General features: G+C 41.0%; 2 protein-coding genes across 6 annotated transcripts in view; one reads left to right on the top strand and one right to left on the bottom strand.

Annotated features, from left to right (window-relative positions):
- Positions 1–10,409, top strand: part of aatka (apoptosis-associated tyrosine kinase a) — a 30,928-nt gene extending 20,519 nt beyond the window's left edge. For both annotated transcript variants that reach the window (XM_032536526.1, XM_032536527.1), the window contains 11 exons: positions 5–84; positions 549–667; positions 1,115–1,202; positions 1,344–1,477; positions 2,456–2,540; positions 2,628–2,749; positions 3,128–3,277; positions 3,834–7,236; positions 7,327–7,507; positions 7,621–7,824; positions 8,924–10,409. In XM_032536526.1, coding sequence (XP_032392417.1) covers positions 5–84; positions 549–667; positions 1,115–1,202; positions 1,344–1,477; positions 2,456–2,540; positions 2,628–2,749; positions 3,128–3,277; positions 3,834–7,236; positions 7,327–7,507; positions 7,621–7,824; positions 8,924–8,952 — 4,595 coding nt within the window. In that variant the 3' untranslated portion in view covers positions 8,953–10,409. The remainder of the gene's footprint in view (positions 1–4; positions 85–548; positions 668–1,114; positions 1,203–1,343; positions 1,478–2,455; positions 2,541–2,627; positions 2,750–3,127; positions 3,278–3,833; positions 7,237–7,326; positions 7,508–7,620; positions 7,825–8,923) is intronic.
- Positions 10,410–10,518: 109 nt separating this feature from the next.
- Positions 10,519–22,093, bottom strand: part of baiap2a (BAR/IMD domain containing adaptor protein 2a) — a 54,505-nt gene continuing 42,930 nt past the window's right edge. Inside the window, exons 7-15 of one of the 4 annotated variants that reach the window (XM_032536531.1) lie at positions 21,666–21,818; positions 19,423–19,665; positions 18,605–18,836; positions 17,802–18,003; positions 17,612–17,680; positions 17,368–17,521; positions 17,087–17,124; positions 12,449–12,491; positions 10,519–11,939 (exon numbers count right to left, since the gene is read on the bottom strand). In XM_032536531.1, coding sequence (XP_032392422.1) covers positions 12,464–12,491; positions 17,087–17,124; positions 17,368–17,521; positions 17,612–17,680; positions 17,802–18,003; positions 18,605–18,836; positions 19,423–19,665; positions 21,666–21,818 — 1,119 coding nt within the window. In that variant the 3' untranslated portion in view covers positions 10,519–11,939; positions 12,449–12,463. The other 3 variants (XM_032536529.1, XM_032536528.1, XM_032536530.1) reach the window with 3 other exon arrangements.

The following is a 22,093-nucleotide window of genomic DNA, read 5'->3' on the forward strand; positions in this document are numbered from 1 at the left end:
CCAGTCCAGCTGCTGAAATCATCAGACCTTGGCCGCCATAGTCTACTCTATCTAAAGGAGATTGGACATGGTTGGTTTGGCAAGGTAAGGCAGTTTTGTTGTTCCTAAAACATTCACACAATCACACAGTGGCTTTTATGTCCAAGGAAACCACCATTGTACTCATTATAACTTGCTTTAACTATTTATGCATATTTCTATTACTGTATCCTTCCTTACTGTTTAAACTGTACTCCAATGTGCTTTCTACTCTGTGAGGAATGCGCGGGTAATGTGACGATGATCTCATTCTAGCGAGGCTAATCTTTGACACTTGTGTTGAAAAGAGGAGTTGAAATTTGCAGTCACAGAACATTCTTCACAGTTTACTGTGCATTACATGCTGATGTAACTACTTCTTAAATATGCTCATGGACCATTCTCATTCTACTTTAATTTTTCTCACACTTTCTCACTTTTTAATCACATGTTGATGCTGTTTGTTGTAGATTCCAGTCTACATTCCTAGAGTTTGGTATAAAAGTCTTCCTCCTATGTGTATTTTTCAGGTTCTGCTGGGCGAGGTCAATGCAGGCCTCAGCACCACCAAGGTGGTGGTTAAGGAGCTGAAGTCCAGTGCCAGTGTCCAGGATCAGATGCAGTTCCTGGAGGAGGTGCAGCCATACCGGTCAGTTCACTGAAACATCACACAGCACAGGCCTGCAGCCCATCAATAACACCACATAGCAATAAAATGACAGAAATGAATGATCAGAAATGTATTATAGTATGTAGAGCCGCAATTGATAATTGATTGTCGAGGCATATCTCCATCCTACCATGATTTGCTGTGTACCTTAAAATGAATTGAATTGGTTTGGTTAGTTCACTCCTCTACGACAGACAGTAAGCTCAACAACTTTGAGTTGTGGACAAAACAAAACATCCAAAACTAAAGAATTTTGGATGTCATCGTGAACTTTGAAAAACGCTGATCAACATTTTATAGACCAAACAACTAATTGATTACTCAAGAAAATAATCAACAATGAAAATAATCAGGTTAGTTTCAGCTCTAATTATGTGTACTGTGTTTGTGCATGCATACCTATTGAAATCCTGTTTTCTCTGCCAGAACCCTGCAGCACCCTGCCCTTCTGCAGTGCCTGGCCCAGTGCACAGAGGTCACTCCTTATCTGCTGGTCATGGAGTTTTGCCCTCTGGTGGGACATGGTTTCATAATCAAATTTTGTTTATTCAGTTCCTTCCACATACCTCATTATTTTCTTTCTTGGTTCACTGTTGTTTGGTTTACTCATAAACGGCCTGAGCAGCTTACAACCTCATTTCCTGTCTCCACTCAGGGTGATCTGAAGAGCTATCTGTGCAGTTGTCAGGTGGCTGACTCAGAGACTCCTGATCCTTTGATCCTCCAGCGAATGGCGTGTGACATTGCCTCTGGGCTTCTGCAACTCCACAAATACAACTTTATACACAGGTGCAGTGTGTCAGTCAGTCCAGCTCCTTCATTTACCTCAATGTAAATGCTCTAGAAAGGAACCTGTATGCTCTGAGTGCCCCCTGCTGGTCTCTCCCTGCAACAACATCCTGGTGCTGCCTGAGTATTTGTCACAAACTCCAGCATCAGTGATTTTGTTGCTGGGGGCGAGCCCCTATCGCTCTCTTTCAGCCATGTGGTTGCCATAGCAACCAAATCAGGGGCTGCCGGGCGAAAGAGCTCACTGTTTGTGGATGAGGTGAGATTAGACAAAGTGACTTAGTTAGGTCTGTGTCAGGTTAGAAGAAAACGTATAATATTGCAAATGTACACATTTCATGATATGATTTAATTCATGCTGTGGCTACATAGGATAATAATAATGCAGTGAGACATATTCATTGGCAATATAACACATACATCACAAACACTGATACACATTATATTTATATATATATATATATATATACACTGACTTGGGTGTAACAATGGTAAAAAACAACAAAAAATGTATTAGTCATAAAAATTCCAGCAATAATTTAAAGCCCCTGCAAACCTTGTTTCTCATGCAAAGTATTTTGTTTATGAACAAATAAGCAACAATCAAAGCAACAGAAAACATCCTTAAGTATTTATATATTAAGATTTTAACCCTCAGAAACTCGGTAATGTGTGGTTGTGCTTTGATCAAGTTTGACTGACAGTGGCCTGGCAAAATAACCAAACAATCCCACAAATGTCATTACATTTTGATTCAAATGTCAAATCCCAATTGGTGCATGGTAGTATGTGACTTCACCTTTTTTTCCAACTGAGCGCTTTCCACTTCAAACCAATGTGAAGGTCCAAGATGAAACAAAACCTAAAAACATTATGTATGTATCTTTAAAGAAGATACATACATATGGAAATAAACATAGTTATTTTTATGCAGCTCATTTGTACGGTATTAGTTGACAGTTTCCTTTGTCTTGACAGTGACCTGGCCTTGCGAAACTGCCTGCTAACTTCAGAAATGTCAGTTAGGATTGGAGACTATGGCCTATCTCACAGCCAATACAAGGTCAGAATGTCTTTTGATGTCATTTCTATTGACTGCATTTTACCTTATCAGTACTCAAACATGGTTTCTGTTGTTGTTGTTCTATAGGATGACTATTATGTAACACAAGACCAGATTTGGGTGCCCCTTCGCTGGATTGCACCTGAGCTCATAGATGAGGTCCACGGAAACCTGCTGGTCGTTGACCAAACTAAATCCAGCAACATATGGTGAGATATTTAAAGAGTGACAAAGAGGAAATATTATAGCAAGTTTGATGAAATAATACTACCGTACCAATATCCCCTTTATCTCTTATCAAAATATAGAAATTGCTTAACACAGATCTTTTCTTTGTGTGTATAGAAATAGGAAACAAAATGTCTTGTTTTAATGCAGATTATATTACTAGAATGTTACATTGGATGCTTAGGTTTTGGTGTTTTCCTTTTATTGTGAAACTCTTTGGGAAATATGTGTAAAGCACAAATATACTTATAACTTAACATAAAGAAGGTTACAGTGTGCAATGAACAGCTTGTTTGGAACATGGCCCAATGTGGGATATGAGTGGTGAACACACTTAATGATTTCTTTGCCCGTTCCAGGTCATTAGGAGTCACTGTGTGGGAGCTGTTTGAGCTGGGAAACCAGCCGTACAAACATTACTCTGACAGACAGGTGCTGACATATGCTGTGAAGGAACAGCAGCTCAAACTACCCAAACCTCTGCTCCAATTCCCCCTGGCTGAGCGCTGGTGAGACATAGTTGCATACCCATACTTTTGGGGATACATACTGTACATACACATGCAAAGGCAGACACTCAAAATGTTATACATCTTGAAACCGTATACATTTTAGACATTACTGAGCCTCCAGGTCTCGCTGACCAATTAATTTGTAACAAGTCAGTGTGTCTTGTTTTTAAAATCAGCTTCTGCTTATGGTGGTGCACCAGTCCACCGTAGCAATATCTTTATTTGCTAGCAAGGGGAGATGATCAATACTTTCCCTATTCTTCATGTCCCCCTTGGCATTAACCAGAGTTGAATCACCTCATTCATCTTCAGCTGGGACACCAGTCTAATATATATTTATTTGTTTATTTTTCAAAACTGTTGTTTACTAAATTAAATGCAGTACACACACACACACACACACACACACACACAAAACATAGTTAACTAGGCCAGCATCTGCACTGCACCTCCTTATACAAACCAATACATTATTCTGAGCTAATTTAGGAGAGTAAAACTGTTTAAACTTCTAATCTCTTTTGCCTCCAACCTTTTTTTTCTTTCTGTTTAGGTACGAGGTGATGCAGTTCTGCTGGCTGCAGCCAGAGCTGAGACCCAGCAGTGAGGAAGTCCACCTTCTGGTCACATACTTGTGTGCCAAAGGCTCCAGTGAAGCAGAGGAAGACTTTGAACAACGTTGGAATGCCTTGAGACCCAACCTGCTCGGCAGCACCTCCCACACAGCTACGTCCACAGCCCTTGTTCTGACCCCTACACCCGCCTCAGCTGATGTCCCCAGTCCAGACCAAACTCAGGGAGTGGAGCTGGCCTCCTCTGCCTCGTCCTCCTTCCCCCTCCTGGATCACTTCTCTGACAGCTTCCACTCTGACACAGGGGATGACCTACTGACTGTCATGGAGACCAGCCATGGTCTCAACTTTGAGTACAAGTGGGAGCAGGGCCGAGCTGAGCAGCCCTACTGCTCCTCCTCCACCAGTGGGACACTGGGCCAGGGGAACCCATATTACCAGGATATTTACTATTCAAGTAAAGGAAGCACCTCAGGGGGCTGCAAGACTGACAGCCTGACCTCAGGCATATCCCCATCCTACTATGAACCTGAACACCCGGGTGTGGTCCCAGTGTTGAGTGCCCATAGCCCCTCAGTCAGCAGCGAGTACTACATTCGCATAGAGGAACCAGTAGAGTGTAACATTAATCTAGATGACAGCATGGTGGACAACAGCCCAGGACTGGAGGCCAGCAGCAGCAGGTTGTCCACTGAGAGTCGGACTGGTTCATCCATGGCACAGCCCAGTGCTTACTGGTCAACTGACAACAACACATCTGCTGCCTATGACTCAGATTCAAGAAGCACTGTCCAACTAACCATGGAGCCACTGCTGAGACAGTCATCCAGCACTAGCCCTGTAAAGCTTGGCCACTTGCAAAACTGCTTCTTTTCCAGTCAGGACGACAAGGTCTACTCTGAACAGTCATCAGCGTATAAGGCACGCCAATCCTCTATGTCTGAACTAAATACATCGCCAGAGTCCAAATCTAACATTTACCATCCAGTGGGGCATTTGGAAAATCCACGAAGTTTGTCACAAGCAGTCAGCAGCCCCAGCTTAGGGTTCTGCGACCCCTACCTTGAAGCGAGCACAGGTCGTAGCACGGTTAATGAAAGCCATAATATGATGGGTCCTCTCAGAAAGACACTACCCATCGTTAACCACATTAGTATTGATGTAGGGACTGAGGACGGCCTGCTGGTGGGCCAGCAAAGAGGTGAGGATATTGAAGATGACCTTTTCTCTGAGGGAGAGGCCACTAACTGGACCTCAAACCATTCAGCTAACAATAATAGCCTGAGGTTTGACAGCAGGCAGACAGGCAGTGGGCATGACGGCTATCTGGACCTTCAATATACTGCTCACTCTAACACAACAGAATTATGGTCTTTAACCAAGGCCAACACCAGAACCTTCCACAGCTCCAGGTCTTGTGGCACCAGGGAGGGTGAAAGAGGAGACTCTGGTTGTAATGCTGCTAACAAGGCCACTGAATTAGGTTCATACATTCACTTATGTCACAAAGAAAGAGAGGGAGCTGCCACTCAATCAGAAATGAACTTAACGGCAGACAATCTAAGAAGCAGTGATTCTTTAACCAGCTCAAATAGTGCCAGAGATAAAGAAAGAGGAAAAGTGGAGGGAAAATGTGAAAAACAATTGTTGCTTAATGGAGAGAGACTGTACTCTGAGCCTAAGATGATTCCTGAGGCAAGCTATATAAAGTCTCCATCCTCTTTCAAGGAGCCTCATACTGATCAAACAGGAGCCTTGTCAGCCAAGCAGAGAGGTAATATGTGGAAGGGGATTTCAACAGGAATCTCTGTTGGCCTGGGAGAAAAAAAACTAAACTATCCAGAGACAGCACAAAGTAGCACAGCGTTGGACAGTGGATTGGGGGTCATAGACTCCAGCATTAATCTGGCTGAGCTTGGTGACTTCAGTGAGGATGATGACGATGACATCACCGATATTACATCGGGGATCTTTGCCGACTTCAACCTGGACTATGCTGAGCTAGAGGAGGAAGATCTTAGCCCACTGAAGCATCCAGAGGGAACTCCTGACTCTGTAGACACCCTTGACCTGTCTTCATCAATGGCAAGCCCCTGTGATCAAGCCTTCAGCCCCGATCCCTTCAATACCCCTGTCCTACCCAAATCCCTGGACAGTGGCTATGACACGGAGAACAACGAATCTCCAGAGTTTCTCTTCAAAGAGCTTGGAGATCCCCGGGGTGGTGAGAGGAGCCCTAGGCTGGGAGGAGAACCTGAACTAGTTCTGCAGGTGGGTTTGGGCCAAAGGATCTGCGCGTCCACAAGCACCTCAGAACTAATGAGCCTGACTGATAAGAACCCATACAGGGACTCAGCCTATTTCTCTGACTATGATGCTGAAAATGAGAGGAGCACTCAAGAGGAAGGCAGTACGTTTTTTGCAGATTTAAGTAACGGTGACTACCTTACTGAGAAATTGAGCTCGATCAAAGTTGATGATCTTGTCAAAAGGCAATTCAACAAAGACCATTTAACAAATCTGAGACACATCAAAAGTTGTGCGTTTGTGAATCTCTCAGAGGCTGACCCTAGTTCAAACCATCCCCTTCATACCCCTGGGTTGTCCATGCTGTCACCGTTTCCTCCACAGATGGGCGGCTGCCTGACTAAAGAGTCTGCCCCTGCAGATGATGATCTTGGATTGGAGTCGGAGCACTCAGGAGAGGAACCTTCCTCAGATCTTTGCTCCTCCATTGGGTCCGAAGCCCCGTCCAGTGTCCAGGAGGCCCCTGGAAACCACGAGGATGGGAATAGAAGAGCAGAAGATTGTTCCCCTGTCCAGTCTTTGCATTCGGACTCCACCATAAACGAATACAGAGATGAGGCCCCCAAAGAAAATGAAAATGGTGATGGATCCACAGACTCCACAGAGGAGGAGCTGCCCGAATTCATTCACATCAAGGAAGAGGAGGAGGACAGAAGGGAGGGTGTGAGGATAAACGAGGAAGATTTTGAGGACATAGACGCAGGGGAATGTGACTCACAGGACAGCTTATGTGAAGAATCCAACGGCCCCGTCGACCTTTCCTCTTCCTCGTCATTGTTGGAGCTGTGTGGAGAAAACGTGAGAGCTCCGCTGGAGGAGGCGGAGGATGAAGATGACTCTGATGACAGCGAGTCTGATGAAGAGTTGAGGACCTATAACATCCAAGATGAAGACAGCGGGGAGAGTGAGGATTTTGTGACAGTGCCAGTGGTGGTAAGTGACTGCAGCAGGGCTAGACACCTCCGCAGCCTCCTGAAGATGCCCACCCTGCTCACCCAGTCCTTCTGTGACGAGTTGGAAAGGAAGAAAAAAGCAGTGTCCTTTTTTGACGATGTTACAGTGTTCCTTTTTGACCAGGTATGAGAAGTTTAGCAATGTGTTTTGTCTATTAACAATTACTTTATTGCTTTAGATTATGAGAGGAATATTTCTGTTTTTATATTTTAGGAGAGCCCCACGGGGGAGCTGGCTGACTACGCCTTCTCCACAGGTATAGAATCCAGTGGGCAGGAGTCCTCAGAGGAAAGAAACACTGACCACCAGCTTCAATCTGACCCTGAACTTGAAGCTCAATCCTGTGAATCATTTGGTCTTTCTGAAGAAACTGATGGCAACAACTCAGAAGAGGGTGAGATTGTCAAGAACACAAAAAGCTATGCAGAGCATACCCCTAACATTGATGGATTTATCCCAAATTGTGCACATGATTACTTCAATTATGACTTGTCTGTGTGCATTCAGGTGGGGGTTATGAATGGCAAGATGACCTCTCGTTCGAGCCCTGCCTGTCCTCACCTGACACCATACCTGAACCCCCGTCCTCACCCACATCCACCAACAACAGTCCTGAGGCTTCTAAACCTGTAGCTGTAGCACTTAACCGTTTCATGGTCTCGCGATTCTCTATCACACATGTCTCCGACCCCCACGTGGGCTCAACAACAGGTCTGGATTAACTCTTGAATTAGTCTTTCATACACAGTTTGGACTGTTGTATAATGTTGAAAACCTCTAATCTTAAATTCATAATCACCTAATATTTTTTTTTTTAAATCTTACTGAAATTAAATTGCATGTTTTTTTTAATGTTTTTGTCAATACTTCAGCATACATTCTCTGTTAACCACGGAAACTCTCAGAAACCAAATAAATAATTTTCATGATGGTTCCCTTTATCTTTGCATTAATCTGTCAGAATACTGTCATTCCAAATGGCTGATCAAATCACTGTATTTCTAACCATAAATGCAAAAAGCAGTAATGTTACCGCTCTGTCATAGACGTTCTATCAAACACTGACAGCCAGACAGCAGCCGGCTGCACAATACAAGGTCGCGGACAAGAACCGACATTAGCTTACCTGCTAAAGTCTTCTTATCAAACTTATTAACACAAATACAAGTCCTGTCCGGCACCTTAGCTTGGTGGACAAAAGTGTGGTATTAACATTGGTTTTGGAGGATAGCTAGCTAATAAGCTGCTCAAATGCAGCACATTATAACAGCATGTAAATGTACCTGAAAATATCACATCTGCCAATGGCTTGAAAGCTTCAGTGTTCACTTTTGTTCTTTGTTTCTTATTCTCCAGATGGTTATTTAACCCCATTGATTTTTTCTTTCTTTTAATAATAAAAAATGTTTGATACTAAATTGAGAATAACACTGACAGTAATGGCATGACTACATGTGATTTCAGTTGGAGTAAATTCCAAAAAGTTTGTCAGAAATTCGATGCTCATAATGTCTTATTGATGCTCCACCAACAAACCTTTAGTGTAAAATACCAGCTGTTGCGTCCTTCCTTTTTGTTGCTTGGGTGCGAGTTTTTACATTGGTTTCATAAACAAAAAACACAATACATTTACCACAATGCATAGTCAGTGTATTGACTAGTATATTTTGGTTGATTTTTAAGAGAGTTTGCAGCTAAGTATTTGACACAAAGATAGAGATTTTTAGTTGAGTATAACTTTAAGCTGTTTGATTATTCTCTCTTACAATGAAAGCCACCATACTTATTTCCAATCATTTATTTCCAACAGGGAACAGTGAAGATGAGCCAAAAGATTGAGCGCCCCACGGTCCTGACTGGAGGAGGCTGAGTCCTGGTCCTTCTCAACACAGAAAAGCAGCATTATTATATCTAGATGTTTTACAGAGTTTTATTTTTATCAACGTTTGGGGCATCTTTATGAGACAGTGCCTCATATTGTAGACCCTTAATGATTTGAAACCTTTTCTGTGAAGAAAGAGATAGCTGTTGGGATATCAACCTGAATGAAGAGTGGATACAAAATCAGATCATGTTTGCAGAAATAGCAATCATCAGTATATTAGTTCAACATACAGTATATGACAACTTGTTTGCTCTATCAAATTTATGTAAATTGTGAATTTAAAAGAAAATAAGTAAAAATAAGAGGAGAAAAAAATGAATTGATAGGCTTATCATTGCTTAACCTCTCATTGGCTGCCTTGGTCTATCTGCTTACCATTGATCTGGCATTTTTAAAGACTGTTACAGCTCTCACTGTTGGAGCCAGTGAGCAATGCTTGACAATTGTTGCATAATAAGCTAGTCATTTTTTATTTACGTAATTTGTTCCTTTATCTAAGTCCTTTTGATGATGGATTTGGTGTGCTATGTTAACGGAAACTTAATAGAGGAAATCAAGGGGTTGTCACACCCTAGTTATCACCACCTCTCACACTGGTTAACAATGACCTACAGTATAATGTCTACAGTTACCGTATCTGTCTAAAGCACTTTGTATAGCAAAACTGGGTCTTTATTTATACAAGTGATGGCTCTATTGCGTTTCAACTCTCTGTCCTGGAATGAAATATCTTAAACATGTAAGGATCCTTATTCATGCCCACAGTGCCAGCTACAGGTTCACTTTATTTTTTTGGCATATTGGCTTTCTTTATAACATTTCATCAGCAATAGAATGACACCAAAGGGACAGACGTGTTTCAACACAACTGAGCATTGTTGTGTCAATTTGCCAGTCATACATATAAATGTTGAATGTCATCTTAATGCATATTTTCTACATATTGTCCATAGTGTCATACATAATGTATTCTATTACACTTGCATCAAATGCCTGGATCTGAGGCGTACAAAATATGACATCTTACATATTGTATGAATGTTTTACCAACGTAGCAGTTAGCTTGACTTGAATTACTACTGCTGTATCGACGGCCGCCTCCCCCCCTCTGTCCTTCTGTAGCTCAAAGTGCCAATTCAGTTTCCTCTCACCTTGCCTTATAAGTTCTGCAAGTAGAGAAAACATCAATAGTATTTTTGTACGATTTGAAAAGGTGCAATCCAGGATGACAGTCTCTAAAATTTGCCAAAGAAAATATAACAAAGCCTATTGGCTAAAGTGGCAGACACCTTTGGAGAAGGTGAGGTGGGTTGCACCTCTTTCCACCGGTAGTAACATCATTGCTGATTCCATTGCCCCTCTCACTCATTGCTATTGTACTATCCCAAACAAATAAATCCAAATACTTTTTTCCCTTCTTGTGTCTGTAATATATTAATCAGCATTGATGTCGAGAAAGTACAATTTCTTACAAAACAAGAACACGTGAAAACATGACACACAACACATAAAAGTATTACGTTTCTGCCCATTTAGATTTATTTTGGACAAGATAATTTATATGCACTTTCTGTACAGTACAGATATAATACAAACAGGGACAAAGGTGAGAAATGGACACAATGAAAGCTATAAAAAAGTACAAAATGCATTTGAAACTTGCTGCCAATGAGCTGTGTAATAAAAGCCTGATCACATCACTCAGTGTAAAGGACTCACCCATGGAAAATTGACTTTTCATGATTTAACTCTCATCCATGGAAAATGGACTTTTCACAATGTAACTTGATTTATTGCAATCTAAGAGGCATTTTAGCTCATTCACACAACCACACACTTTCTTTCCACTTCTATCCCCACACATCATCCTGTAGATAATTGTCTCTGCTCTAAGCTTTTTTTCCCCAGATGAGTGTATAATACTGAGAATGAACGATGAAAAGCTATAATAATACTGTACCTTATCTGATAAGCTACCACTCCCTCAAAGCTAAATATATATATATATTTTTTTTAAAGCCCCAATATATATTCATTTCTTGGCTTCATATCTTGCAGCTTAGATATTACTGAAATGTAAAGAAAAGGAAAAAAATAGTGAAAATATTCTTGTATTATGTTGACTGAAGTGCAGCAAAAAGGGAAACAATCCTACCTATATTTCCACAAATATAAAAATACAAGTTGAACTGTGATTCATATGCGCTCAAACCAGTTTACACAATGACTGGGCCAATGCTGCATGAAATATACTGTATGTTTAAAAGAAAAATAAATAGAAGGCACAGTCCCCACCCTGAAAATATGGGTATACTGTATCACAACTAGTAATTCTATAGTACTTTATCCCTTAACAAAAGCAAAATCCTACTTTCCCCAACTGACCAGTTCTAGCTATTTGTGACAGCATCCAATCAACATGTCAGTGCATGTGAAAGTGATGCACTGACAACTGCTGTAGATAATCTTATTCACCCCTAAGCCTCACCTAAACAGCTCGTTAATGCAAATAATCCTCAAATGAAATTTACAGTGTATAGTGTTGAAGAACAAATAAAATCCCATAATAGAGGTGCAGATAAATAATAATTCCACTGCATTACTAGTAAAAATCTATTAGCCATACCTTATCCACAACTGGTGTGATCTAAATAAAATCTACTCTCACAATTGCAATTGAATGTTCAGGCTGAGACATTCAACATTTGTGATAGCATCTGCAAAAACATCACGAGGAATAACTGAAAATTCTCAGAGTGAATTTGCACGGCAAAAAAACAGAATTCTTTGCAGCGTGGGACCTCAAATATGCCAATTTTGGCCATTTTCTCTCTCCTCTTTAAAAAGTGGACAAAAGGAGACAGCAGGCCGCTAGTAGAAGATGGGCGCGGATCGGTCATCAGTGAAGGTGGGCCGGAGGTAGACCTCCAGGGAACGGTCACTGTGGGGAGAGGAGGGGTGAGACAAGGAACAGTGACAGTTAGGTTGAACACATGTCAGAATTTAATTTAATGGCCAGTTGTGTAAACACACCCAAAGAAATCTGCCTTCCCGTAGTTTTGTTTCTTACAGTAAGTTGAACAAACAGTAACAGTGTCTACTGTGAGTTTTAGCAAGCATGTAATGAGAAAACTCAAGAAAAAAATGGAGAGGGAGAGAACAAAACGGCTTGCTATAGGCATGCATGCAGGGTTAGTCGTCACTGTATGATGATGTGATGCACACAGATATTAAAAAGGGAACGTTATTCTTTTACAACCCAAAGCCTGCTGGACTGACAGAACCAAATGCTGCCACATCCATGGAGGCCAAAGGACAGAAAAGATCAGTGATTCCCAGCATCCTACTGATGAGCCAGACAGCCAATGACAGCAGAGAGAGAGAATCAAGCAGTAAGAGAGAGAAGGAAATAAGGGATTGGCTGAATAGCGATGGAGGCTGGTGACTTACGGAGGTCCTGTTCCCTCAGAACCGGGACAATTCTGGACCCAAACTGGAAGGTAAAGAGGGGTTTGAATGGCTCATCTCTCAGATCATGCATGGGTCACATTTTGTAACAACACTGCTGGTTAGTCTGGTGCAAGATGAACATACCATAGGTTGATAATAATAACTGTAACAGAAATGAGAGGTGGAAAACGAAAGTAGACACTTCATGCTCAACATGCCATATAGGCCTACAGTATGCTCCTAAACTCTGTGAGGAAATGTGTCTGCTGTGGACATACATTGTACTGCAAATGCATTGCAATCAACAGGCAGTGTGTTCCAAAAATGCAATTATTTTTATCACCCAAATACAAGTCAAACTCAAGCCAAAATACCACCAAAATAAGACGCACAATACTGTACACAACACCACTACACACACACTGACAGTCCTTTTTTTTTTTGAGAGTGACACAGACCAACACAGATGCTATGGGTTTTACTGAAGGTTGGGGAAGGATAAAGCTGCATGCTCGGGACACGGCTGTGGCCAGAAATGATATGGATGGCAGTTTCAAAAAAAATAACACATTTAACGGGAGAAAAAGATCAGTTCAGAGCAATACGTTTGTAACAAGGGACAAGTTTAACATAACTGAAAATGTCGTCACTGACAGAACAGATTTCTCGTCAGACCAGACTGTTTATTAATATATAGAGATATGTTTTATTTAGAATACCTTTGTAAAAATTCACCATACATTCAAGGTCCATTTTTAGTATCACATTTTCTGGTTTCCCTCCACAGCATGCACAAGATAAACACTTCAACTAATCAGTAGTTTCTCATTGTTTCTGGAAATATTTTTTTTTTTTACAAGGACAATAATTGTTTTAAAAGAAAAGACCAACAACTACATAGCCATTCAGGGAATACAATCATAAATAACACTATGAGCTGCAAAAGCCGTGGTTTCATTTTTACTGAAAAACTAATTCACAGCTGTTTTTGAGGATACAAAGACTCCTCCAAAGTCACTGGTGCTTGAGAAAAAAAAAAAAAAGGTTAATGGAGGGAGGCTTTTTTATTTTTTACTAACAATTCTGGCAGTGAGGTCAGCCAAGAGTGGCAAAAAAAAAACTTTCTATGGGGCTGAGGGAGGAACGTTTTATGAATTTATAAGAAAACGTGTTTTTTTTGCAATGATTATTTTGAAGTGCAATTTGGTGGACTAATGGCAATTGATATTTTATATATATATATATATATATATAAAAAATATCAATTGCCAAAACACACACACACGCAGTATATTTTTGATGCTCAATTTGAAAAGTTGCTTCATTGCACATAAAGTATGTGTTTAAAAAATAAAAAAGCAAAGTAAGGCAAATATGACACGCTCCCTCTGGACAGAAAATCAAGTCTAGCACTGACATAAGAAAGCACAGCTTGACATCTCTCAGAACAGAAACATAGTATTCTGCTGCACAGTCTTACTTTTAACCAAGCTTTTTTTGAGCATTTGTGTTGGGTGGGAACTCGATAATACTGTGCCCACGTGTGCTTAAAAAGGCCATTAAGCCAGTGGCTTTAGTACAACGACAGTGAAGTCTTTTGGCACTTGTACAGTACATGAACATGTCCTTTAGTTTGACAAAATGACACAACCATGTACATGCATGAAAGACAAGCAGTAGCAAAGGCAGTCTCTTGAGAGATCAGTCCGTGATGGTGGACTGTGATCAGAGATAGAATATTCAGAGTCCATATCGTTGCATGCCGAGCAGGTAGGCCCCGCTCTGGCTCTCTTGCTCAACGCAATCCTCCACCCACCAACCGCTACTGTTCACACCGACACCACCAGCAGCAGCACCCGGGATGGATGGAAGGAGGAAAGGAGGGACCCGAGGAGGAAGAGAGGACAGAAAGGAGGGATGAAACTGGCCTCTTCCACTTGGAGAAGGGGTGTGTGTGGAGGCAGAAGAGGAGAGGTGGAGATAAGTGGACAGGAGGGAGGCTAAGAGGAGGGAAAGATGGGGAGGAAGAGGCCCCTGTGCTATCCGGAGCTGTCTGTGTCTGTCTGTATGTCTGTTCTCACACAGTCGAAATCAATTTGCCATCAGGACTGTCACTGTGGAACAAAGAGAGAAGGAAGCTTGCCAGGTCGGACACACTCAGAGAAATGGAGAAAGACAAGACAGGCACAAGGATGCAGGGTAAAGTTTTGAAGAAGTGTAGGAGGGGTCATGAAATCCACATTGCCCCAACTACAGCTACAACTCCAAACACACCTGCCTTGAGGTAGATTGGACTTCCAATTCTCTCATCAACACTTTCTAATCCAGCTATATTTGTGTGATATTGTTGTCCATATAAAGCAGTTTAATTAAATATTTGCATCTGGCGGTCTCAGAAAAGTAGACAAACCCCAGACATTACTGTTGATGAGAAAATCAAGTCATCTCCTTTGCTGGAGGGATGTAGGTAGTGTTAGATTAGTCTGTTGGGGTGAATACACCCTGCAGCACAGTGTTGTCTCAAAATACTGATACAGAAAAAAACACATTCAGAGCAGACAAGAGTATGTAAAACAGCTCAACACTGGTGCCCAAAGCCCCAGGCTGACATGCAGTGATGACTGAGATGAGGTCAGCATGATGTCTATTGTCACAACATGTACTCCAGACACTAACACAAGTGCCCTTAGGCCACACACACTTACGTATATACAGTACATGTACACAAGGATGTACTCTAGAGTTGGGCGGTATCCAAATTTTGATACCGTCAAACTTCCTTCCTATTTTCCCGCGGTATACAGTATTACCGTGACTGATTAAAAATGATGACGTAAGGCTCAGACGGCTTTACCAAACTGTTGGCTTTTGCCTACATCATTAAGAAACTAACTACCAAAAACTAATACTGAAACACCTCTCCCTTCTCATTAGGTCGGAACCCAAAATGCTGCCAAACTGCAGAAGTCGTTTTCTTCTTTGAGACCAGGTCACTCGGTTCGGGACTTGCCATCTCCCCCCCCCTCTCTCTCACTCTCTTTCTCCTCCACACTGTAACGTAATGACAACCACACATGAGCATTTTTAGGCAGTAAATAAATTATATTTAATATTTAATCCTTGTCTACTATATAAATGCATTGCATTTTTTTAAATGACGGTATTGAAACTGATACCGTTGCTACTTTTAAGACCCCGCGGTATACAATATTACCGTATTACCGCCCAACCCTAATGTACTCCCTGATTGGACAAAACACAAGCAACTCTGACAATGAACCGAGACCCTGGCCCCGCTAGATTGCATTCATTCCTTTTAAAAGAGCTATTTAAAAAAGTAAAAAAAGTTAAACAAGAAGGAGCAAAGAGAAAGGGAAAAGAAGACAGTAAAAAATATTCAAAAGAAACAATGTGTGTACATCTCATGGAGGTGGGAACTTAACACTACAGCAAAGATTGAATCTATCGCTTGAGCTTATCTATATTCCTCACTAGCTGTGAAATCCTTAGTCTATTAATCAAATAATCGATCAACAAAAAATGAATGGCCAACAATTTCAATAATTGATTATTTGTTGAGTCCATTTTGAAAGCAAAAAAGGGCAAACAATATCCGGTCCTAGCTTGTCACTAATGAAGATTTAGTGCTTTTCCCTTAATTATATTGTTTTATCATAATAAAAACTTTATTTTTCATATAATACAAATATAATAAAAGTAAATTGGATATATATTTGGGTTTAGGACTGTTGGCCAGACAAAACAGGTAATCTTAAAATGGCTCTAGGAAATTGAGAAAATGTGTCATTTTTATCCGACATTTTATAGGCTTAATGGATTAATTAAAAGTATATGAAAAAAATTAAAAGTATATGAAATATACTATGTATAATCTATACTACATAAATGTGGGTAATTGTACTTACTTAGACTATATAGTTCAACACAGGGTCTGAAACAATCAACTAATTCCATACTGTGAATTGACTATATAGAGTATGTACCATAGTAATTGTCATAGAATACTATTTGCAGTAACCAATGTACCTCTATTTGGTACAAACACAAAATAATACACTGTGTGCAAATGGACATCCATCAAAATGTGACTTAAAAATTCCTCTGCAATTACTCACAGAATGATTGAAATCATTCTGCTAAACGATTTAGAACATTTTTTGTTTTTTTTTGTTTTTAAAGATCTCCCTTTAGCTACCCAACCCTGATTAATATTTGTCTTAAACAGCTGTGATTTGCTCCTTGAGTTCATTTGTTCATTGCATTATGAGACAATGGTGTACATAAACAGCACACTCTAAAATCAAGCAATTTTTAGGATCTTTACTTTCTGGAGAATAATGCATGCATGAGTATACAAATGTGGTCCACTACACAACATACTTTGAACTTGCTAAGAGTGTGTTTGTAGCATTTAATTTGGACACTCCATTTGTTAAGCAGTTGCCTTGCAGTGTTGCAGCATATTGTAATTCAGTTGAACTGCCATTATCTAAGGTGTTTGGCTCTTGTTTCTTCTTCTCATAAGTCGCTTCCAAAAATATCCAAGTTAAACAATTCAGATGGCAGCAGCAGTCATATTAGTCAAAACTTAGAGGACAGGGAAGAAACAGCACTTACCTTGTGGCAAAGCGTCCGTCATAATCCTCAATAGCAGGCTGAAAAGATAAAACAATTCTTTTTTACTTGAAAGCTTGTATTTAAGTGCCTGCTGTACTTGTATACAAACACTAGGGGGCAGCAGAAACTGAGTAAAAGTCTCCTTTCACTTATTGTAGAACTAGTCATATCCAATTAGACATCACAAGACTAAACCAGAGGGGGGCTACAAATTAAGTGAGCAAGAGTAACAAGTGTTTGTGTGTTGTTCACGGATACTACACATGTTAAATTGTATCTACCTGTGTGCCAAAGGCTGCCATGCTGTAGGGGCGTGGGCGGGTCTGTGCTAGGCTCTGTGCCAGCAGTCGGGCAGTCAGCCCGTAGTCAGGTGTGGGCAGTGATGCATCACTCTCCAACAAGTTCCCTGTGCTGCTACTTTTCCCATGGTGCAGGCTGGGTAGGCAAGAAAACAAAAGGCTTCAGACCTGGGCTCATTTAGGCTCATTAAGTTGACACAGTTTATGATAGAATAATGCTACATACTTAACTTTGAGCTTCTCATTATCACTTTCCGGAACCACACGTGTGTAGGAGAATGGGAACCAGCCACGCCTAAGAAAAGTGAACACCTTGTTAAACTGTAAAATAAACTTTACCGAAACATGGGACAAAAATTGATCCAATCTGGCAGTATGGATTCATGCAACATAGAATAAATGAATATATTACTTACATCTTGTTCTTCTCATTCTCCCCATAGTGCCAGCCATCACGGGCCTCAGGCACTAGTAGGGTGATTATATCTCCCTCAGAGAAACTGAGCAGGGTGCCGTTGTCACCCGCAGCGTGGGAGAAGATGGCCTGGACACGGGCGCGGCCATTCTTTTCCAGGCCTGCTGCCATGGAGCTGGACCTGGGCAAGGTCCGGGTCTCTCCTGTGATGTTTGTAAACAAAAATGTGTCAATGACTTGGAATTCATTACACACCAGATGCTCTGAATAACTGGAGTCCACAGTGCTAACTTAATACATACATGCATTACATGTAATGTATGTATGTATGTATGTATGTACGTACGTATGTATTTAGGCACATTCAACAGCCAAGCAAATTTAGCAATTTCTCAAATGTGCTTCTGTAGAGCATTTTTAAACATCTATATCTTTGCCAGAACAACTGATACTATGATAATGATGGTATAATCTCTATCAACAAAGGAGACTGCGACATTTCCTACATATATGGTTTTTATGGCACATATAAGTGTATGTTGCTACTTCTCCCTGCTCTTCCATTGTGACACTGAAGAGGAACAGTTCTCAACACAATGGTCAACATTGTAATTTAGCATAGATGTTGGTAGGTGATGATCCTACTGTAATTGAAACTACACGTGTGACGTTAAAATGCAGCCCAGTGTACCTTACAGTAAAATGCAAGGAATAGGGTTGAGGCTCAATTAAATATTCTGCTTGGGATTTTCTTGTTGGAGTGCTACTGTTGCTCATAAAATTCTCACTGTTGGGATATCTTACCCACTGGGTTCTTATTCTTGGCGGGGGCAGGCCTGCGAACAGGGAGGGTGTTGGAGTAGACATCGCTGACCTGTCTCTGGGGCTGAGCCTGGGACTGGCCCTGCGCCTGGCTCTGAGGGGATGAAGGCCTAATTTGGGACACGGGTATAGTCCCTCCATCCGTCCAATATTCATCCCCGTGGACTCCTGTTGTTCCATTTACCATGGACATCCCATCGGGGCCTATCAGCCTCTAGAAAAAACAAGAGAATATATAGATTCAATAACTCAAATTGTGAAAATGACTAAGCTTGTGCAATACTACAGTAGCAATTACTTCATGGAATATTTAGAACAAGTTGAAGTGATCATGTTATAATTCCTCTTGATTTAAAAAAAATAAGTAAACATTGGCATTGACCTGAAGTCTAGAGAGAGTTAATATACTGTAGGTCTGTCAGCTGCTGCACACCATAAAAATGGATGCTCTAAACAGCTCATTAACCCGAGTGCCATCTTTAAAAAGAGACTAGAGAGTTGTTTGTCTGATTGGTATGTTTACGGAGTGCCAAAGGTGGACGAGCTGATATTAGAAGAGAACAGTTAGCTCCTTCACAATAGTGAGGAAATTGGAGGAAAGTAATTCCAGTTGATTCATTTACTTCTCTTAAGAACAAGGACAATTTCTGTATAAATTGCCATACAGTGTATCATCAAAATTAGTATTTGTTCCTGCTTTTGACTATGAGAAAAATAAAAAAGAAAGTGCCAAAATCGTAAGGCCTTTTAAACACAGGACAAATGTAAAAATAGAAAAGTAAATAAAATAACTAACTCACCGCAGGGTGTCCCATGCCACTGCCCATGAAAACAGCCAGCTCTGGGGGCACAGGAAGAGGCTGGGCCCCAGGGATAGGGTCTGAGATGACCAAGTTGGATTTAGAGGTATGCAGGGGGCTTGCGCCCCCGAGGGAGGCAGAGCCCATCTGCTGTGCCAGGAGCATGGCCCTCTCTGGCAGCTTGTTGGGGTCTGAGCAAGCCTGTTGCCACACTGGGATCTTCTGAGTCAAAAGGTCTTTACCCTGGAAATAAGAAAGAAAGATTGGAGACACACAAACAGAAACATTATATTGATGTACTAGCTGCATTGTGACCAGAAAAAAAAGCTCAGTTTAGCATCTTCTTTTCCTCAACCTTAAATTTTCTCCCCATTTTTATCCACCCCCCAAAAAACAACATTCAATTAAAGCTTTTTCCCCCTCACTCTGTATCCTTGACCACTGCCCTTTGCACAGCTATGATAATGTGCTGCGTGGGTGAGGCTTACCAACATACAACCAAGCTGCCCGCTGCAGCACCTTACAGCCTGTGGACACTGTTGTTCTTTCTACAACCATAGAGTTTAATGGAAAACCAGAATTTTTGTCCCTTTGTATGTGCTAATTTGGAGCTCTCCCCATCTCTTTCTCCTTCTCTCACATACACAATCTTGCACATTGGCAAACACACACTAGGAAGCCTTTGGGAGAGGGTTCTTCCGTTTGCTGAAGGTGAACTCTTCCCACGCACACCCCATCCTGATTAATGACTAGACTCATGTTGAAAAAAGAAAAGCAGCAGCAGCACAGTCGATGACGATGACACACACACACACACACACACACACACACACACACACACACACACAACCCACCGCCAACACACCACACACACCCACACACACACCCACTCACACACCCACACACACCACACACACACACACACACACACACACACACACACACACACACACACACACCTAGGCTGATAGCTCACACCCACAAGTAATCCCAGGAGACTGATGTACTTCATTACCCAAGAATATCAAACTTATGGGTAATGGAAACAACAACAAGCTTAAACTAAATCCTGGTTAATATAGCTCCATTACCTTTGATGGTATGATATAGGGGGGGTTCTGTTCGGATTCAAATGTTGTTTGCTTCAAATGTCAGCAGGGATGTGAAAATAACAAGCAGGTATTATACAATTCTTGAGTGACTGCTGTAACAAAATGGGTGAGAAACAGTTTTCAACTCTTGTCAGGTTCATTGCACTGATCTTTGATTTAAATCCCTTTCTTTCAACATTCAGTGTTTTGATGCCTTTTTTTCTATTAAAAGTCTTTCATGAACTAAACAAGTGAGGCAGTTCTCTACACAAAAAGTTGGCCAGAGGCTCAAAGGTGCAATGATGGATTGCAGCTTCAGATATGCCTGTCAGCTGGGCATTGTCTACAGTCTTAATGAATTTTTAAAATGAAGAGGCTCCAGTGAGCGGTCAAAGCTAATCAATTATATATCTCCTAGTATGCTCTTTTGGCTGAACAATGGTCTACAGCAGGTGAGTTTCAGATAAAACATAGATGACTGATGTAAAGTAATTGTCTAGAGTCAACGCAATAGCATAAAGGAAGTAAGTTAAGTTCATTAATTGACCCAACAAACTCTACACAGAAAATGTGTTTACAGCAAACACATTCAATGATTTAAAGGAACACTTTGACCATAAACTAATATCTGTGTACAGCTTTATTAAACATTTTTATTTAGCTTGCTATGAGCGACAAATTCTAAATCTGCCTAATAATCCTCTTTCCTTTCTTACAGATTAAAAGTGTGCGGGCTTGACATGTGATATCATGCATTTCTGTGCCCCAATCAGAGTTGAGCAACATTTCAACAAAAACATTATGACAGTTGAGGGGTTGTTTGTTTGTGTTGCCATCACTGTCAATCAAATATACTCAAAACACACCCACGCAGTCCTGATGAAGCAGATTAGATTAGTTTTTGAATGGAAAAACTCATGAACTTTAACTTCTGCTTTTTTTATTTATGTAATACTTATGTTTTTAGGGGCTTTTTAAAGTGGCAATATTGACTTAAACGGCTATCATTCAGCCATTAAACATTAACCATGATGTCCTGTTCCGCTGTAAATATTATATTTATTGTCATCTCTTTTTATTCTCTGGCTTTCATGCCTTTCCTTATCTTTTTTTCATAGTGAAGACTCTTCTTGGTGGTCAGGTGACACTTACCTTGCCATGGTAGGCGCTGCTGTTCTTGGCCACGGCACATTGGCGGTCCACCAGGAAGCAGTACCTGCGGCGCTCCTCAGACAAGGCTGTCTTGTATCCCTCAGCGATGAAGGTGTCCAGCTCCGTTTGCTTACTGCTGATGGTCTCCACAAACTGGTGGGGAACACACAATGACACATGAACTTGGGACATAATATCTATCTAGAAATTTGTGCAAAATATCTGTGCATTGACTATCTTCTTGTCTCCTCAGACAGTGACAAAAGAAAAAAGGTTTGGTTTGTGTCTATTACACTGCAGGTCCGTCACAGCTTAATGCCAAAAGCCATTTTCACGTTTAGTAGGTAAGACTGATGGACTGAAGGTCTGACAAAAGAGTCCAAGCAGATAGCTAACTAACATCTAGGGCTGGGCGATATGGAAAAAAA

The sequence above is a fragment of the Etheostoma spectabile genome, chromosome 15 (genome assembly GCF_008692095.1).
Source record: "Etheostoma spectabile isolate EspeVRDwgs_2016 chromosome 15, UIUC_Espe_1.0, whole genome shotgun sequence".
Classification (NCBI taxonomy): Eukaryota; Metazoa; Chordata; class Actinopteri; order Perciformes; family Percidae; genus Etheostoma; species Etheostoma spectabile.